Source organism: Pagrus major, chromosome 24 (genome assembly GCF_040436345.1).
Source record: "Pagrus major chromosome 24, Pma_NU_1.0".
Taxonomy (NCBI): Eukaryota; Metazoa; Chordata; class Actinopteri; order Spariformes; family Sparidae; genus Pagrus; species Pagrus major.
The window spans coordinates 1,152,514-1,171,520 of record NC_133238.1 but is presented as its reverse complement, the minus strand read 5'-3'; the positions used below and the strand labels follow the sequence as shown (position 1 = coordinate 1,171,520).

The window sequence follows — 19,007 nt, the reverse complement described above, 5'->3', positions numbered from 1 at the left end:
AAGCATTTATGTGGGCTCTAATCTGAGGTGTTAATTTGCGGTTTCTGAGTCTGGTAACTCTAATGAACTTATCCTCTGCAGCAGAGGTAACTCTTGGTCTTCCCTTCCTGGGGTGGTACTCATGAGAGCCAGTTTCATCATGTGTTTGATGGTTTTCGCGACTGCACTTGAGGATACATTCAAAGTTCTTGATATTTTCCAGATTGACTGACCTTCATGTCTTAACTGAGTGGTTCTTTTGCCATAATATGGATTAGAACAGTAGTCGAATAGGGTTATTCACTGTATTGAACTGTGAACTAACCCTAGATCTGCACAACACAACTGATGGTCTCAAACACATTAAGAAGGCAAGAAATTCCACAAATTAACTCTTGACAAGGCACACCTGTTAATTAATAACCATTCCAGGTGACTACCTCATGAATCTGATTGAGAGAATGCCAGAAGTGTGCAAAGCTGTCATCAAAGCAAAAGGTTGCTACATTGAAGAATATAAAATATAAATCATATTCTGGTTTGTTTAACACTTTTTTGTTTACTACATAATTCCATATGTGTTCCTTCATAGTTTGGATGTCTTCAGTATTGATCTACAATGTATTAATAATAAAAAGAAAAGAAAGACCATTGAATGAGAAGGTGTGTCCAAACTTTTGACTGGTAGTGTATATTTTTGAAAATGACAGATTCTTCATTTGGATAAAAAGTAATTTATTGTTATTGATTGGATTACTGTAAACATTCAGTAACAAATGAATACATGTTCCCAAGTAAGTTTCTTTGATGTTCAATACAAATTTCAACCGAAGTGAAAAATGTGCGATTGGTGAGGCTTGGAATACTCATACAAAGAATCAAAAAATGCTGAAATTTAGCTCTGAGGACAGCTCTCAGGTACAGCTTTATTTTTTTGCAAGGTCCCATGAATTTAATAGAGGTTTTTACATGATTTTTTTTTTAAAGAAAAATTCTGAATTCAGGGTGAGTTGGCATGGAATGACCTGTGTGTGTGAGTGTGTTTGTGTAACCCTGTGTAATGCTCTTTTTTATTATTTAAACAGTTCAAGCCATACAGTTGTCTTTAACCAAAATAATTTTCCATCAACAGAAAAAATAATTATAAAAGTAAAACAAATCTTGATTGAAAACAAAAACACCACAAACAGAAAAACCACACAAACAAACATAACAAAATACATATAACAAAATAACAAAAGTCCATATCATGTTTCAATATTATGTCTAATTTCTATTTTGAATTGATTGCTGTATGAGTGGTTTCTTTAAGGCCATTTGCATTTGTGAATATAGTACTTTCCGTATAAAATCAAGAGGTTCAAAATAAACAATCTTTTACACTCAGAAAAAAGCCTCTCTTTTTAACTTAATAACTGAGCCAGTTAATGTCGTAAAGAAATATTCTAAATCCAACCAGAACAATTTAATACATAGGCCCTACCTCCGAGGTAACACATTTTTTTGCGAGGGAACGCAAAACATATGCGAGGTGAAGAAAAGTAGTCCTAAAAAATTCTCCCCATGATCCTGGAGTGGTCCTAAATTAAATCTTGCCATGACCCTTAGGGGGTTCCCTATTACATACCTCCTGATTTCTTTAAAAAAAAAATTTGCGATGACTTTTAGTGGGTTCTGTATAATACAATAACAATAGAAGTAAGACAATTTAAGTAAGAAGGTAAACTAAAAATGAACTAAAAAAGACACAAAACATAATGCAAAAGTATTGTGAGGTGAAAGTAGTCCTAAGACAATTCTTGCCATGAGCCTTAGGGGGCGCTGCATGTTCTTGTATAGAGCCACAAAACAACAAATGAGGCTGAAGAAAAAAGGTTGATATTGCTATTTTCTTAAATTAATTCATTAAAATACATGATAATAATCAGTCAGTGAAGATCTTTCTCCTCTGATTAAAATGTATTCCCCAAAACTACATAGTGCACCTTTAAAAAACGCATGGCAGTTCTGATGTAAATACACAAATTAATCACACCACTGTGGCGTGTTATCCTCATCTGAAAGCATCATTCGTTTGGTAAGGTCAAAGACACAAGTAGCAATTACTGCAATAGCTAATCACTCTAATAATGATGCATGTCGACAGGAAATGACAAATATCACAGCCAACGTTGGTTGAAACTATACCTTCTCCCAAGACGCCACCTCCTCGCTACATGACTTATAGCTCTGTCTGCCCAGTGCTAAATCGCTTATCTTTCGAAAGAGAGGATTTCGTGAATGAGCAGGTTTTAGGCGCAGTGAATTTGGCCCGTTATCATAGCTGTATTATTGTTGGACCAAATAATGCACACTCAGACGAGGGACAGGAGCGTGCGCGTGCACGGTTACGTAGCGCGGTCACGCTGTTGGTTCCTCTGTCACGAGCTTTATCCAAGCCGCGGACTGGAAGGTGGAGAATTAGAACGGACATCAATTATACAGGACTTATTATTCAGCAAATTTTGCGCGATAAAGACAAAAGTGCAGTTATTGCATATCGCTGGTTGGCAGTTAAGGCTCCCTGCTGAGTTATTCCGGTTAACCGGTTATGTATTCCAGTATTTGAACGATATTGCTAGCCAGCTAGCTAGCTAGCTGTTAAGCTAGCTTTACGGTGCGTGACTCGAAGTAACTTAACGTTATATTCTCGGACGTTGTTTTCATTAACACATCTGATTGCATTAGACATTCAAATACTGGGTGGTTTTAACTGAAGTGAATTATTACTGTAGGTGTTATGCGCGGAGGTCCTCGTCCTAGCTAGATAAGGATTGAATGAAATAACGTTAGCTTGGCATAGCCAGCGGAAACGAGCCAGTTAACAGGGATAACGTTAACTTATCCTGCTGCTGGTTGATCCACCGCTATACAGCTAATCTAGCAAGTGCAATAGGAGCTAGTCACGTACAGGCTTAGCCTACAGTGAACTAGGTAGATAACAGTCTATCATACAATTATAGTGGGCGACTGGACCTGCGAAGTAGCTAGCTACTACCAAACGTGAAGTTGGCCATCTTCCACTTCAGTCCAGTGTGAAAAGCTGACCGACGTCAGTTCATTTTTACGAATAAGGCCGGAGTGAGGACAGAAACCTGCAAAAATGCCGGCTGTATCGAAAGGAGATGGAATGCGCGGATTAGCTGTTTTCATTTCGGACATTAGAAATTGTAAGTAACATTTTCACTCAATGTACTTACTTATTTGTTTGACGTTAATTAGATGCCACTAGCATCATTTGACAACTGAGTTGTTGCTGGCCGTGCCCTATTGCGTGTTGTAATGACGTGGGGGTACAAAGGGAGGGCGATACTCGCCTGTAACACTTCTAGTTTTTATTAACCGCTGTCTACTTAGTAATGTAGCAATACATACTTCAAGATTTTGCCTGTAACATGGCGGTTTTACCAGTATTTACTGCAACAGAAAAAATGGACTGATGCTTGGATGCAGAAAACGAGGCCTTTTGTTTTTGAGTCTTGGCTGTTGCTTTGGTCAAACTTAGTCCACAAACATCTGTACAATACTAGACACACAGGTCTCTATTGTTACACTAATTGAGAAAATGGAGCTTAATTTAAAAGTTGGAAAGCTGTGTTTGTTATTATATTAGGTTGACACCAGACAGTCCACACAGCTCCATGCGATATTGTATAGATACTTCTCATTAGCATATGAATATTGATTCCCACTGTGTTGGCCAGACCTAGTTGCTATAGAGAAAGTTTAGAACTATTAAGCCAATAAACTAAATGATTGATAATTTATGCATAATGGTTAATTAAGAGATTCCAACTAAAGTAAATTGGTATGATTCAATCAGCTGATCTCTTCACGAGACTCTCCATCCTCTATGTTGTACATAAAATCTTCTATCAAGGTATGTGTCATTTTATATTGCGATACTGATATCCAATGAATTTTTACAATATAAACCAGTATTCAAGTACTGGCCAGCGGTTTGGCCAATATAATGAAGGGCTGGTCGCATATAAAGGCTTGGTAAGAAAACACTGAGGGAGGTGGAATTACCTGGACCTGTTGTGAGTTTGTATATACTAGGAAACAGTTGAAATTAGACACAGAGGCTTGTTACTAATATAAACCAAATATACCCCTCAGTGAATAAAGATTGCAGCTACTGTTTAACATTTTTTATATAGTACAGAATAGAATAGATTTCTGGGAAATCTAATGAGAAAATGTTGATGGATAAATTAAAAAGATTGGACTGTGTATGGCTGGTGCATTGAATAAAATACCTGATACAAAATGAAATATTTTGATTTACAATATTGCCCACAATGATAAAATACACAGAGACAGGGTAAGATGCCTAGTAGAAATGATATGGTAAAATCTCTGGCAGCTGACAAAAGTGTTTGGACCATTCCAAACCAGCTCACCAAGACCCGCTCAGTGCATGTCATGGATTTTATCAAAAACCTCTAGTAAACCTTCCAGTCCTACAGATGTACTTCGAACACTTTTTTTTGCTTTTGAATTTTTGGCCTTAGAGCTAAATTTTTAATCAGTTCTGTTGTTCTTGGTATGTGTATTCTATTCTTCATTTTGTTGCAACCAAATTTGCATTCTGTGTAGTGTGTGTGTGTGTTTGTGTGTATATATATATTAGAGATGTCCGATATTGACTTTTTGCCGATATCCGATATGCCGATATTGTCCAAACACTTAATTTCCGATTCCGATATCAACCGATACGGTATTCAAAGTTCAAAGTCGACTTTATTGTCAAAACTGCAATATGTACAAGACATACAGAGAATTGAAATTGTTTCCCTCTATCCAGACAATATAAGTGAATATGTAAAAAAACAAAAGCAGAAATAAGAAATATAAGAATATAAAATAAAATAGAAATATAGATCTAAAAATAAAAATAAAATATGTACAGCTAAGAGACATATATGCAGGCGTTTTTATCCCCCAGACTAATTTTAGGTCACATCACATATCTCCTGTCGTGGAATTAACACATCACCTACTTTTATTGTGATGCCCCACTAGATGCATTCCACAAATTAACATTGTCTATAAAAAAATAAGGACAGTACTTCAACTTATGGAAAAGTGCCATATTTATTAACATTTTGTCTCAAACAACATATTGGATCATCACACTCTTCCTGAGATCATCCTGACAATGCCCGTTACAACTAGGACAAATCTGACTTCTTCATTCTGACACAAGCAGCAGCAGCAGGCAGCAGCACAACCCAGGCATTATGTTATCAGTTTTCATTATCGATGGAAAAACCGATAACGATACGAACAGATATTACAAAAATAGGCTAATATCGGCCGATATTATCGGACATCCCTAATATATATATATTTATATGTGCATGCTTTCTGATCAATAGTCATCAAAAATGGGGATATAATGACTAACAAGGTAAAGGCAAGTATTAGTAGAACAGTCTGGTAAGTTTAGAAGAAATCACTTTAATATAATGCAGCCTTTAAAAAACAGAAAAAGACGACACTCATGCCATATCATCGTATAATATCTAATGTCTGTATATCTAAGATGAGATATAGTATCATATTGCGATACTGATATATATTGTATATATTACCCAGCCCTACTTCTATTGGATCCAGGAGTTATTAGATTTTGCATTAAAAAAAATTGAGGTGTGGGCAGTTGTACACTACATCTGTTCTGTCATTTTCCAGTTGGAATAAGATTGGCTATTACTGGAGATTTAGTGACCTTTTGACATTTTGCTTAAGCTGTCAGGCCTGAGGAATGTCAGACAAGTCTCACTTTATATATGCTAGTAGTTTTTGAAACATAAATGATGATTCTTCAATTGTGTGTCCAGTGTTTCTCCTATGATTACGTTGTAGCTGCAGAGGTGTCACACATGCAAATTTTTTTTGTACGTTTGAAAAGTTGGCTGTAAAGCGCACATGAGGTGTAATGAGCCAGACTTTTTTTACTCATCTGAAAATACAAACCTGCTGGGGTGCAAATTTTAATATCAACTTTGGAGGGCACAACTAGATGAACTCCTGAGTTGGACACCAAAAGTAATGCTGTAACTCTGGTACCAACACTACTAATTGCATTTACAGTGATATACTGTGGAGGCAAATTATATATTTTTACCAGGATGGGGGGTTGCAGCCCCCCCCTCCCCATGTGATTTGACAAACAATATTATTTTAAGTGTGCCCCCTATTGTCCACTGGGTAACTGTTTACATCACCTGGATGTGGCTAGCTAGTTGTCAGTTATTCTTGGATTATTAATTCTTAACTCTCCTTTTTTCTAGAATGTACTTGCATCACCACAGTGTTGTATTATTACAGTGTTAATTGAATTAAACTTAAATTGAATTTAACTTCCTTTTCAATGACAAAATAACATACTTTTATGATGATCTTTTATGAATAATTATGAATAATAATCATTAATATCTATGAGGGATTCTGTCAGTTGTCACAGGGCCATCACATACTAACAGGCTGGCCACATTTGATACTTTTGTTGTGCGTGGCAGCTGCGTTGCTGAGCTGATGCTGCTCACTCACGTGTGTGTGTGTGTGTGTGTGTGTCCACACGTTGCTGCTGCAGCGGGGTTCCTGCCTGCCCTATCTACTTACATGGAGTTTGTCTTTGATAATTATCACTAAAAATGATGACGTAATTTTCCTTTACCCCTGTTGAAAGAGTGAGAAAGTAGGAGGGGTAAAGAGAGGGAGGGAGAGAAAGAAAAAGGGAGTGCACAGGAAATAAAACTGCCCTTCACCTTTTGTGTGTATTCTCTTCATGTCTGTGACATATCCTACAGATACAGACATTAGAACTGTAGTCAAATGCTGGTATGATGTTGATATGACTGTCTTTAGGTCGTTTTCAGGTCTATTATAAATGTTTTGCTTAATTACGTGTGCATCACTACATGTTGTGTCATTATTCATTCTGGTATTGAAGTTGATAATTTAAGTTTTGTGACAACATTTATCCAAAATCATGTATTCTGACTTATTGTCAACATAGAGGCCTGCCATTGACTCCATACTAACAGATGCACCAGTGTAACTGGGCACAGAACACACTTGCTGGCAAAAAATGCTGTGTTTTAAGTTTAGAGCAAAAGTCACTGTACCAGAACCGGTATCCAAAAATGAAACATATTATAGTTGAATGCTTCTTCCCACGGGGCCAAACATTTCTCTATATCAGAGAGTCATGCACTCCTGCTGTGCTCCTAACAATTTTTTTATGTCAGCACACACCCATTGAATTTGAAGCTGTGAAGAAACTTGGGGATTTACGGGTACTGCTATAATAAAACAATTCGACAAATACACTAGATTTAAAAAAAAAAAATTATCAAAGAAAAAAAACTCAATTCAAGCATTTCCTAGGTCCATCATGTCCATGTTGTAAATGCTGGCTTGTACTACTTCTTTTCCATCAGGTAAGAGCAAGGAAGCTGAGATCAAACGTATCAACAAGGAGCTGGCCAACATACGCTCCAAGTTTAAAGGGGACAAGGCTCTGGATGGGTACAGCAAGAAGAAGTATGTTTGCAAGCTGCTCTTCATTTTTCTGCTTGGCCATGACATTGACTTTGGACACATGGAGGCAGTCAACCTACTGAGCTCCAACAAGTACACAGAGAAACAGATTGTAAGTCTTCCACTGGTTATGTTGTATGTGTTTTTGTTGTTTTGTACATGTTTTCTTCTATCCCAAATTGGCAGTATCGCAAGTTCAAACTGAATCATTGTAGAACATTTGCCTAATCAAGGCCTATGCTTAAAATTAATTAATTTAACAAGTAGATGAAGCCAACTAATAGTGCAGATTTCAAAGTGGGTGAACAATCTGACTATGCATTCATTGCCAAATTGTGATACTTTGATATTGACAGGCTTCAGTTCAGCTGGTACTCAAAGAACTCTTGTCCCAAATTATGTGATCATGGTAGAGTCATTGTTACGACAGCATATCAAACACCATTCCTGCTCTATTGAACCTCACAAGAGCTAAGGTGTGCTGACTGTCAGTGTTGACAGAACTAGAGATCAATGACCAGTCTGTCATCACTCACATGCTGGCCAGAATCACAAACCCAAGTACCATGATAGGTATTAGCTATTTTAGTAACCTAACTACTCTAAACGTTAAAGCACCGCCACTGTGACTAGTTCCTGATTTTTAAATTTTTTTTATTGTGGACCGTTTTCTCAGGAAATGTTGAGTAAGCAGAATAATGTTGAGTCAGGATCTGTATTTCAAGTGGTTTGAGGATTGAATCCCATACATTCAAAAGCAGCAGAACTACCCTCAGAAAAGTTCTTTCAGATTGTTTATGCCTTGAAATGTGGACACTGTGTAAGAGTAAAGGAGCTAGCTCACATCCATTTTAATCATGGATCATATTATCCTAGTTTCAAAGGGATCACACCAGCCACAATGCGAAGTTGTTGTTTATGGTTCAGTGGGACAAGACATGAGAGAAGTGAGCTGAAACAGGTCAACTGTATAATGTTTAATGTTGTCCATTACTTTTGTAAGAAAAAAAAAAGAGAGAATGTTATCAGCACTTGTTAATACTAGCCAGGGTAGCCCAGAGAAGCTCCAGCAGTGAAGAGCAGCCCTGAAAGAGGCAGCCGAGATTGGTATGTTTACCAACAAAACTACATACTCATACACCACTGTATCAAACCGCAACAAAAGTACCCGAAAAGGGCTGGTCTTTTGAGAACACCATTGGGATCCATAATAACACCTCACTCCACACTTTTCTGTTGTCAGTAACATGGGGATGGTGCAACGGATTTACACACCTGTTAAACAATTGGCTGTTAGCATGTAACTCGTAGCATGCTCCCATTATCAAGGAATATGACAGGCTGCATATGAGCTGGGGCGTATTCTTTATGTGCTTTCCATTGGTTTGCGTTTAATGCATACACATGAAACTAGAAAAAGTATCCATCGCCAATACATATTGCTATTGAGTAATTAACCAATTTTGCTATTATCATTTCTAGTTTGCTTTTTACGTATCACTTTCTTTTCTCTTATATAAAAGTACTGTTTTACTCTGCCTTCTTTTATTATTTTTAACTGTTTTCTTGTTTGCAAAGCACTAGGTAACAGTGTTATAATGTTTATATTGCACAAGGTGCTATATAAATAAAGTTCAGCTGAGAGTCAAGTTACTAAATTCCTCTGCTGCCACCACAGTCAAGTGCCATTTATAATGTGCACATGCTTGGAATCAAAGCAGTTGCTGATAAAAGGCACAATCATTTCTGTGTCCAGAAAATTTCTTGTGTTGTGGGAATTTTCCTCAAAGACTGTTCCCAACAATACATTTATGGCCTGCTTTTGAGTTAGACAGGCAGGGACAAACCCTGGCTTGGCATATTGTGTAGATCCAGCACAGTTCACCTGTTTTGCCAAATAACTTCTCTCATGTTATGTTTTCCATTTTACCATACTCACCAATTTGGCATTGTGGCTTGTCTCCAGTTGAGAATTTCTTTGACCAATATTGCAATAAAACAAAAAAAGAAAATTGCTTGGTGGTAAACATGGACAATAGAGGCCTCAAACTTTTTAGTTAAAAACATTTTTTACAAGAAAACTCCAAGACACTCCAAGTACCATGAAACATCCCTGTTTTGAGCCTGGCCAGGGACCTTTGCTGCATCTCTTTCTCATACTCATTTCCTATAATCTGTCTTCTGTCTAAAGATAGATGACGGGGAAAAACTAATGCAGTCTAACCATAAAGGTTGTAATGCTCAGTTTTTGTTGAATCTGATTTAGAAAGGTATTGATTTAACTTCATGGTCACTGTTGAGGCTGTAGTTTCTTGTGGTATACTTAGTGTTTCTAATATTTTGTCCACGCCAGGCCTCTAGACTAACTGTTTACACTTGTTGCCTGGGTGTGCCTAACTTTTCAATTTAGGTGCACCAGCAGATAATTTAGTCGCACCCAATTCATTTTAAGAACCGCTGTAAGATATGGTGAATCAAAGTATATTGCGATTATTTTGACAGATTGACGATTGCAATTTGGTTCACGATAATTGGGAATGATAATTTTGGCAGCACAATTTTCCTTTTTAACTGAATAATTCATTAAAATCATGATGATGTGACATTTGTTGGAGTCTGTACCAAACAAACATGTTTTTTTTACATCTGGAAAACAAGATTTATAGGCAGTTTGCCTTTATCACAAAAATTGCCACACCTGCAATATTACACTTCGCCATTTTGCGATTTTGATAATATTGCGATTAATTGTGCAGCCCTGATTTTAACTTAGTTTCTTAACACATTGTGTAAATATTGAAGCCATGAATAAAGGTGCAGACAAATGTTTTTTTGTTTTTGTTTTCCTTCATTTAAATCACAGCACACTTGCACAACAAGATAAAACGGTAACCTCAGTCATTTAAGAAATAATGTTATAATAAAATATTATTGGGGTAGTCTAAAATCCATGAATTGATATAAAAGTTTAGTTTTTAGTTTACTTTTAGAATGGAAATACTATGTAAAATACTAAAACTACATACTATAGTGCTGGCCCTAAAATATGAATATTATTGTATTAATTTGATAATGTTTACGTTTAAACATTACGTTTACTGTACATCCTAAGAGAGAGAAATTAAAGGAAATACCAAAACCCTGACTTGACCAATATGTGCGATATATATGTGGGCTCAAATGTCCAGAAACACACCTTTTTTAAAGGAATGAAAACAATTAATCATAGCAACAGCAACATGACTCTGCAGTGTGATGTGTAAGTGGTTAATTCCACTTATCACAATAACCACTTACTGAACGTTTTCTGACCCGCATCAAGTCAGAATAGGTTCATTATGTGGAAACTGTGGGGACCGGGAGTTTCTGTATATATGCTGGAGTCTGGGTGGTTTAGTCTACCCATAATATAAGTGATTGTTAACTATAGTAAGTATTAGAAAATATAAACTTCTGAATATTGGTAAGTACAGTTAAACAGTGGCATAAACTAGAGTTACCAAAATGGGCATTTTCACTCAACTAACTCTTCAAAGCAGTTTCAGCAAGAACTACACATTAGAACCTTCATGAAGGTATGATTTTATACAGGGCTGTTCAATAACTCCTGGTGCACACTAGAAGATTTTCAAATCTTTACTTATTTATTTTAAATGTGAGAATGAATACACCAGACTGTTCAGTCAAGACGCAGGACCACACACTTGCCGTTTGTTGGATTATCGAGAAACTTCTCAGCCAGCCTGACAATAAATTTGACTCCAAACAGATCAGAACTTCTGAGGACATCAAAAGACTCAAGAAGACCAAATGGCCGAATGGCTTTATTGCAGGATGGAGCCTCCCGAACCTTAGAAAATGTCACCAATCACATGTCTCCAAACGTAGCCAGGATTCGCCCCACATGTCTGTAACTTAGCCACAGAAGCTTGAAACAAAGTTAGCCAGCTAGCTATACAGAAGAAGCTTTGCCAAGAAAACGAAAACAACTCTCGCCTTATGGCAACTCTGAGGGGACATGCCACCTTATTATGCTCTCTGGTGGGGCACCTTTTAAATCATGACGTTATGATGGTCAGAACTCGGTAGGGGGTGGCTGTCAATGGCATCAATCTGTGCCCAACCCTACTTAAGAAAAAAAAAAAACATGGAGGGGAATGTTGTCATCAGCTGGTTGCAATTGATTGTGCTACGTTTTGCACCAAAAAACAATTTACATACATTTAAGCAATCAATTCGAATTAAAAATCAAATCAGTATTTTACTGTCCACCTGGCTTGGGAGACAAGTCATACTCGTGCTCTTGGCAGCCATGTTTATGTTCTTTCGCAAGTATGGAACATCTGGGTAATGAGGGTAACCCTGACCAGTTACCTTGCTCTCATTGGCTTTTGTGGATTTCTGCTCAATATTCCATTGCTGTTCCTTTCACACTACAGGTCTTCAAGTCATAAATATCAATCTCTTCAGGTCAGGACTCTTAACAAATGTGTGAAGTTTGGGGCAGATTTGACCATGTTCAACATCCACTAGACACTTGATTTCTTTTTCTTTTTTTTAATGCCTCCACAGTTTAAAAAATCTTTTTGGTGTCATCTGTTCCTCAAGGGCTACCTGTTCATCTCAGTGCTGGTAAACAGCAACAGTGAGTTGATCCGTCTGATCAACAACGCCATCAAGAACGACTTGTCCAGCCGCAACCCCACCTTCATGTGCTTGGCGCTTCATTGTATCGCAAATGTGGGAAGCCGTGAAATGGCTGAGGCTTTTGCCAGTGAGATCCCTCGAATCCTGGTGGCTGGGTGAGTCTGACCTCTGCTTTGGAGGGTTGAGGACGTAAAATGAAAAAAAAATAATCAAATTTTTCCTTTTTTTGTTACTTATTTTGCTGTGAATGACAAAGCTAAAAACTGTTACTAGAGTTACATCACTGTGACTTCACTTAGCTGCTGGTAATGTGAATGTGATGCACCACAGTGATACGATGGATAGTGTGAAACAGTCAGCTGCCCTGTGTCTGCTGCGCCTCTATAAGACCTCTCCTGACTTGGTGCTGATGGGCGAGTGGACATCACGCGTCGTGCACCTGCTCAACGACCAACACATGGTGAAAGCACAATCCAGACCTCCATATTAAATAGAGTTTTGTAAAAGATAAAATGGTATCTGTATTATGATGACTGGCGTAGATTAGCTGACAAACTTTTAATTAGTTAAAATTGTATGCTTTTAAAGTCCAATCAAAATTAGAAGTTTCCCATCCAACAAGATTATGAAATGGTGAAGCCAGTTTCACTGGTATTCACTAGGCTGTTGAATGAGTGAGATTATTAATTGTCTTTTTTTCCCGCATGTGTGTCTCGGGTTTAGGGTGTGGTGACGGCAGCCATCTCTCTCATCACCTGTCTGAGCCAGAAGAATCCAGATGAGTTCAAGACCTGTGTTTCCCTGGCCGTTTCTAGACTCAGCAGGGTGTGTGTGTGTGTGTGTGTGTGTGTGTGTGTGTGTGTGTGTGTGTGTGTGTGTGTGTGTGTGTGTGTGTGTGTGTGTGTGTGTGTGTGTGTGTGTGTGTGTGTGTGTGTGTGTACTTGCTTTGACCTTGTTTTTAATCAGTGGATTAGAACTTCAGAGAAATCAGTGTTGTAAATTATCAAAGTTCCCAGGTGGCTGAATAGACCACTGATGAGTTCCTTACCAATACAGTCTTATCTGTGCAGTCTAGTTTAACATTTGAAACCTGACTCAACTCATATGTTTCTGTAACTGAACATAACTGCTTATATCTGGGCTTCCTATATACAGTTAGCTGCACTGTGTTGAGTCTGTTAGGCAATGTCTTGCTCAAGTTCAGTTTTGACTTACCAGAGTAAGTCTTCAGGAAAATTGTGTTGGGTCTCCAGATTGTGTCGTCGGCTTCCACTGACCTCCAGGATTACACCTACTACTTTGTCCCAGCACCGTGGCTCTCCTGCAAGCTGCTGCGCCTGTTGCAGTGCTACCCACCACCAGAAGATGGGGCTGTCAAAGGCCGTCTGGTAGAGTGTCTGGAGACCATCCTCAATAAGGCCCAGGAACCACCAAAGTCCAAGAAGGTGCAGCACTCCAATGCCAAGAATGCCATCTTGTTTGAGGCTATATCACTTATCATCCACTATGACAGGTGAGCATTCTTAGCAACAACATGACCTTCAATATTATGTCAGGCTGCATGTGGGTCTAATCTCAGAAGAAATTAGCATCTTAATTAAGGGGGGAAACACATATTTATAAAGACTATTCAATTTACACTTGATAAAACTATGAAAAAAATCTTTCTGGTTTGTTATAGTAGTTTAACCCACATGCATGTTTACACTTATATGACTGCAGATTATTGCTGAATAGGGTTAGTATGAGTAGTTAGTATTCAGTATAACAAACATGATGGACATCATGTCCCTCATTGATCCTTTTCCAGATCTTTTGCTGTATTTACACGACTCAAAATGAGTTAGGGATATTGGAATATGGGTGCATAAATGCATGTGCATGGATATGCAATAAAAGTCAAATGAAATGTGTCACATTATTTTTGGGGACCAAAAATATTCTTAAAACACAAAATAAAATGTTCCGGAATAAACAATTGATAAAACAATCAAGTGAAACACGATAATATCTCTAACTAATTTTGAGGAGTGTAATTTTGTTTTTATTTTAATTAATTTCAGTAAGCAATGCTAAGTCCTAACTGTGACCTACTGAAATGTTTCTTCAAAATTTGTTGATGCTACCATAGAAGTAAATTTTAATTTGTGTTCTGTAGTGAGCCAAACCTTTTGGTGCGAGCCTGTAATCAGCTTGGACAGTTCCTGCAGCACAGAGAGACTAACCTGCGCTACCTGGCTCTGGAGAGCATGTGTACGCTGGCTAGCTCTGAGTTTTCCCATGAAGCTGTCAAGACCCACATTGAGACCGTCATCAACGCCCTAAAGGTGGTGCCTCACACTTTGAACTAAATACAATTACTCATCAGACATCAGGCTCAGGCAATATGTTGCTTAAATTAATAAATGATTAGGTAAGAAGGACTTCTTACCCACCTCCATTGACCCCCTGTATATTACACTTCACAAGTCGCACATGACAATCCACACATAGTTCTACACTTGTTTGTAGGTCTGTTTCTACCTCTGTCACATCTTCTTTCTTCCATTGTGTTTGTCTCTGTGTCTCTGCAGACTGAGAGGGATGTAAGCGTTCGGCAGAGGGCAGCTGATCTGTTGTATGCCATGTGTGATCGCAGCAATGCCAAGCAGATCGTAGCCGAGATGCTCAGCTACCTTGAGACAGCAGACTACTCCATCAGAGAGGAGATGGTGGGTGTTGGTGTGCCAAGAAAGCGTTTGTTTCTTTCTTAAATGTCAAGTGAGAATTGGTGATGCTCGTTTCCACCACAACAAACCAGCAGTCTTCAGAAACTGTATCACAAACTGTATGACAAATTCAATTCTTTATTTAAAGTATTATAGAGGTTTTCACCAACTACAAACAAAAACAGTCTTGCATGTACAGGGCATTAAAAGTCTGCAATAGATTAGCAGTATGACTTTGACACATTAATCGCTTCTTCTTTAAGATTAAGATTATGATGTTCCTTTATTGATCCCCCTTGGGAGAAATTTGCAGGTAACACAGCAGTACAGAGAGAAATAAGTAGCAGCACAAGAGAAAGTCTCAAAAAATAGACAATAATAGAGAGATATTGGAAAGAATAAAACAACAATTTCAATAAAAAATATAATAAACTTTATTATTTTGGACAATGTGTATCCTATATCCTACATTTCCATTAACTACTTTATAAACAAGGAAAATATGGAAAGAAAAAAAAAGGGGATGTTTAGTTATGAAGATGCTAGGCCTGTCACGATAACAAATTTTGCTGGACGATAAATTGTCCTAGAAATTATTGCGATAAACGATAATATTGTCGCTTTGAGACCATTTTTCAACTAATATAATGATAATGGCATAATAATGCAACTACACCCTTTCAAAGATCAATAAACCTTTATTTCTAAAGAATATTTAACATTGGAATGTGAAAAAGACATTTTAAATATCCAAAATAAATAAAGATGGAGGCTGTGGCCAAAGCAATTGAGCCATGGCCAGCCACGGTTCCTTACTGCAGCAACAATGTTAGCACCATTGTCTGTAGTGATGCGGAGGCGTGACGGTACACGTGATGATGATGACGTATGTGTTTTTTTCCAAGGTGTTTCCCCGGTGTCCTCCTGTTAATCTAAACATGTACCAGCTGTCTGTTTATAATCATATGGATGCTGTTATAATGTGTTGTAATTGAGATCCTGACACACCAAACATCCTGGAAAGTGACAAAGTTACGTTTTTCTATAATTTACATAATTACATAATCGCCATCAGTAAACTGGACGCTGTCGGACTATTTCACTCGCGGGGTTCACTAAGTTCACTGAGTCTTGTCGGGAGGGCTGACCGTCACCATGACAACAGTAACTGACCGTCGCGCGACAAACACTTGGTGAGTTAAAGTTTTTTGCCGGGGACAGATGCTGTTTTTCGGGCAGAAATGTGACGAGGAGTCGGTCAGACCGACAGGCTGACAGACACTTCTCCACGAATAACTGCGGTATTTTTTTCCTCACATAAGTTGCCAAAGACACGACCAGTTACTACGTTCCTGTTGTTTGGTCCTGTAACGTTGCTTTGTGGGACATTTATTTTGATTTTGTTGAGTGAAGGATCTGTAGAGTTATCAGACACCAACACCTTCAGATCGACACGCCCTCGCTCCGTGCCACCGGCTCGGTTCGCCTCTGATACTACCTCCGGAGGCGCAGCGAAATTTCACCCCTCACCGCATCTGAAACTTTCACACAAAGGCGGATGCGGAGAATTGGCGCAGTATCCCCGCATGCAAACGGCTGCGTGAATGGGGCTAGTAACTGACAAGAGGGTTCTAGTGAGAGACACGAGGAAAACAAACAAGCATGCAAATGGAAATTATCGAGGCCGGCAAAATTATCGAGCTCATTTTAATTTATCGTATGATTAATTGATTTATTGATTATCGTGACAGGCCTAGAAGATGCATATGATCGTATTGGAAGATAATCCAGTAAATTATCTAATTTAAGAAAAAAAAAAAATAACAACAGTTAGGACAACAATAACACAATTTTACACTTACACAAAAACAAACAAGCAAACCCATAACCAGAGAAGATCCTCTAATTAGGGAAGTGAAACCCATTTAGACCATAACTTAGAAAATGTGTTTAATTGTAGGCAAAGCAAGTAATATTTTCCATTATGTTTATTTCATAAACTATGTCTTTCCATTCCTCTATTGTGAAGGAGTCAGGATGCAGCCAGTGCTTAGTGATGGCTTTCTTGCAGGCAGAGGTCAGAACTCCAAATAGATATTCATTAAAGTGTCCTGAACGAAAGTCAACTTTTCTTAAGAGAAAAGTGGTAAACTGGAATGGAATTTTTGTTAAATTTGTTTCCAATATTTTATGTCTCTGACCATAACTTGTCACAGTACATTCCCAAAAGATGCCAATGATTAACATCTTGTTTCCAGCACTTAAAAAGTTCCTCCTGTAAAGTGTGCTTTTTGTCAAACCAAATAATTCAAAACCAGAAATCCACAAACTAAACACTTGAGTTAAAGGAACTTGGGGCAGGATTTGTGAAAGAATAAACATGCATTTTAAGTTTTTTAATGCTAATGGGTGATGAAGCGTTCAAAACCAAAAAGAATGAGCCCACCCACGTATCTCTCCATTGCCTTGAACAGGCTGTGTGCTGCATAATGTACTGCAATTCGGTGTCCGAATTTCCCGCACAGTCTTGCGGACGTGACGTCAGATGACGCTGAATGCGCGTCCTTGGATACGGGAAGAAGAAATGCGCGGTGGACCCAAACTAGTGTTTGGGTAGTAATGGATTCTGCTACGGCCAGCAAACGACCCACCACCACACAAAGTCCACTAAAAAGTCATACTAAGAAGAAAACAAAGGTTTTATCAGCGGCATGTCGTGAGTCGAAACAAAATTACAACCAAAGCCGGGCTGGCACCCGAATACACATCGGATACGCGTTCGGCTAATGGAGGCAGCTTCAACTTGAATTGGGACTGAGAACAGATGCTGACATGGCTCATTTCCTAGTAACCAGGTAAGAAAACATTACAGGTCATGTTTAGAGCTTGATTTGAAAATCATATGAGATCACCAAGGACTCGGAGTGACCTAGCGTGCAAAGTAGCGTTAGCTGCAAACATGTAACTTAGTCCATCGCTGTGTAACACAGTGAATAGTTACAGACTGCGCATTTTCCACGGTCCTTTAGGCTGAAACCGAATAGTTAGAAATATGTCCCTTTATATATGGGACCGAAAGCCCAACCTGTTATCCGGGAGGTGACGTTAGCAGCAGGCTGTAGCCACAGGCTGACGGTTTGTTTGTGTCTGTGTAGTAACATTAGCTGCTCACACACAGCAATCCCGTATCAGAGACGATATTTTTGTCCCCCAATATGCCGTCTTTGCTTTCGCCTGTGCCTTTCAGACTGCATCAACCGTAACGGTAAATCGCCGCGCTTGTGTGTCGCTACACACAGCGAGCCAGCTTCCCGGCCACTTCGTGTGTGTAGGGGATAAGGCATCAGCTGCACTGCTGTGAAGAGTTCATGTGCGCTCCCGCGCCGGCTTAGCTGATGGCTGCAGTTTCCCTAACGGCCGCAACAGCCGTTGTGTCACTATTGAGTCTTATTTCTTGATACTGCCCCAAGTCCCTTTAACTTTAAGTCTTCGACGTGGCAACATATCTTATCTGATTTATTGCGGATATTTTTTTTTATATTGCATACCAACTGATGCCTTCCTGATTCAGGTGCTGAAAGTGGCCATACTTGCAGAAAAGTATGCCGTGGATTACTCCTGGTACGTGGACACCATTCTCAACCTCATCCGCATTGCTGGTGACTACGTCAGCGAAGAGGTTTGGTATCGTGTCATTCAGATCGTCATCAACCGAGACGACGTGCAGGGCTACGCCGCAAAGACAGTCTTTGAGGTGCCACCACATAAAATCTTATAATGTAGCTATTTAAAGGCAGCAGTAGATTTAAATGAGAAACATATTGATTGAGATTGATAGGATGGTTATCAGACCACTTTTTGAGGATTGCCTATGATGTCACTAGTGTATATCTGCATCAAAATTGAAAGTTGTCACAGAATGTCTGCTCAGATTCAGTCTTGTTGACTCACCTGATCAGGTAGTTCATTCTGTAAATCAAAATGTTGTCAGTTTTAGACAGTTTTTTTATTTACACAGATCTTGTATGGCTTAAAGTTTAAGAACATTGGCTTATTGGATTTAAAGAAAAAGAGAAACAT

The 19,007-nt window shown here is 38.6% G+C and overlaps 1 protein-coding gene across 2 annotated transcripts in view; it reads left to right on the top strand.

The window, feature by feature from the left end:
• Positions 1-2,411: 2,411 nt before the first annotated feature.
• ap2a1 (adaptor related protein complex 2 subunit alpha 1) overlaps positions 2,412-19,007 on the top strand; it is a 38,841-nt gene continuing 22,245 nt past the window's right edge. For both annotated transcript variants that reach the window (XM_073462703.1, XM_073462702.1), the window contains exons 1-9: positions 2,412-3,188; positions 7,473-7,684; positions 12,181-12,374; positions 12,550-12,679; positions 12,943-13,044; positions 13,473-13,732; positions 14,378-14,546; positions 14,793-14,930; positions 18,499-18,681. In XM_073462703.1, the coding sequence (XP_073318804.1) occupies positions 3,122-3,188; positions 7,473-7,684; positions 12,181-12,374; positions 12,550-12,679; positions 12,943-13,044; positions 13,473-13,732; positions 14,378-14,546; positions 14,793-14,930; positions 18,499-18,681 (1,455 nt within the window). In that variant the 5' untranslated portion in view covers positions 2,412-3,121. The remainder of the gene's footprint in view (positions 3,189-7,472; positions 7,685-12,180; positions 12,375-12,549; positions 12,680-12,942; positions 13,045-13,472; positions 13,733-14,377; positions 14,547-14,792; positions 14,931-18,498; positions 18,682-19,007) is intronic.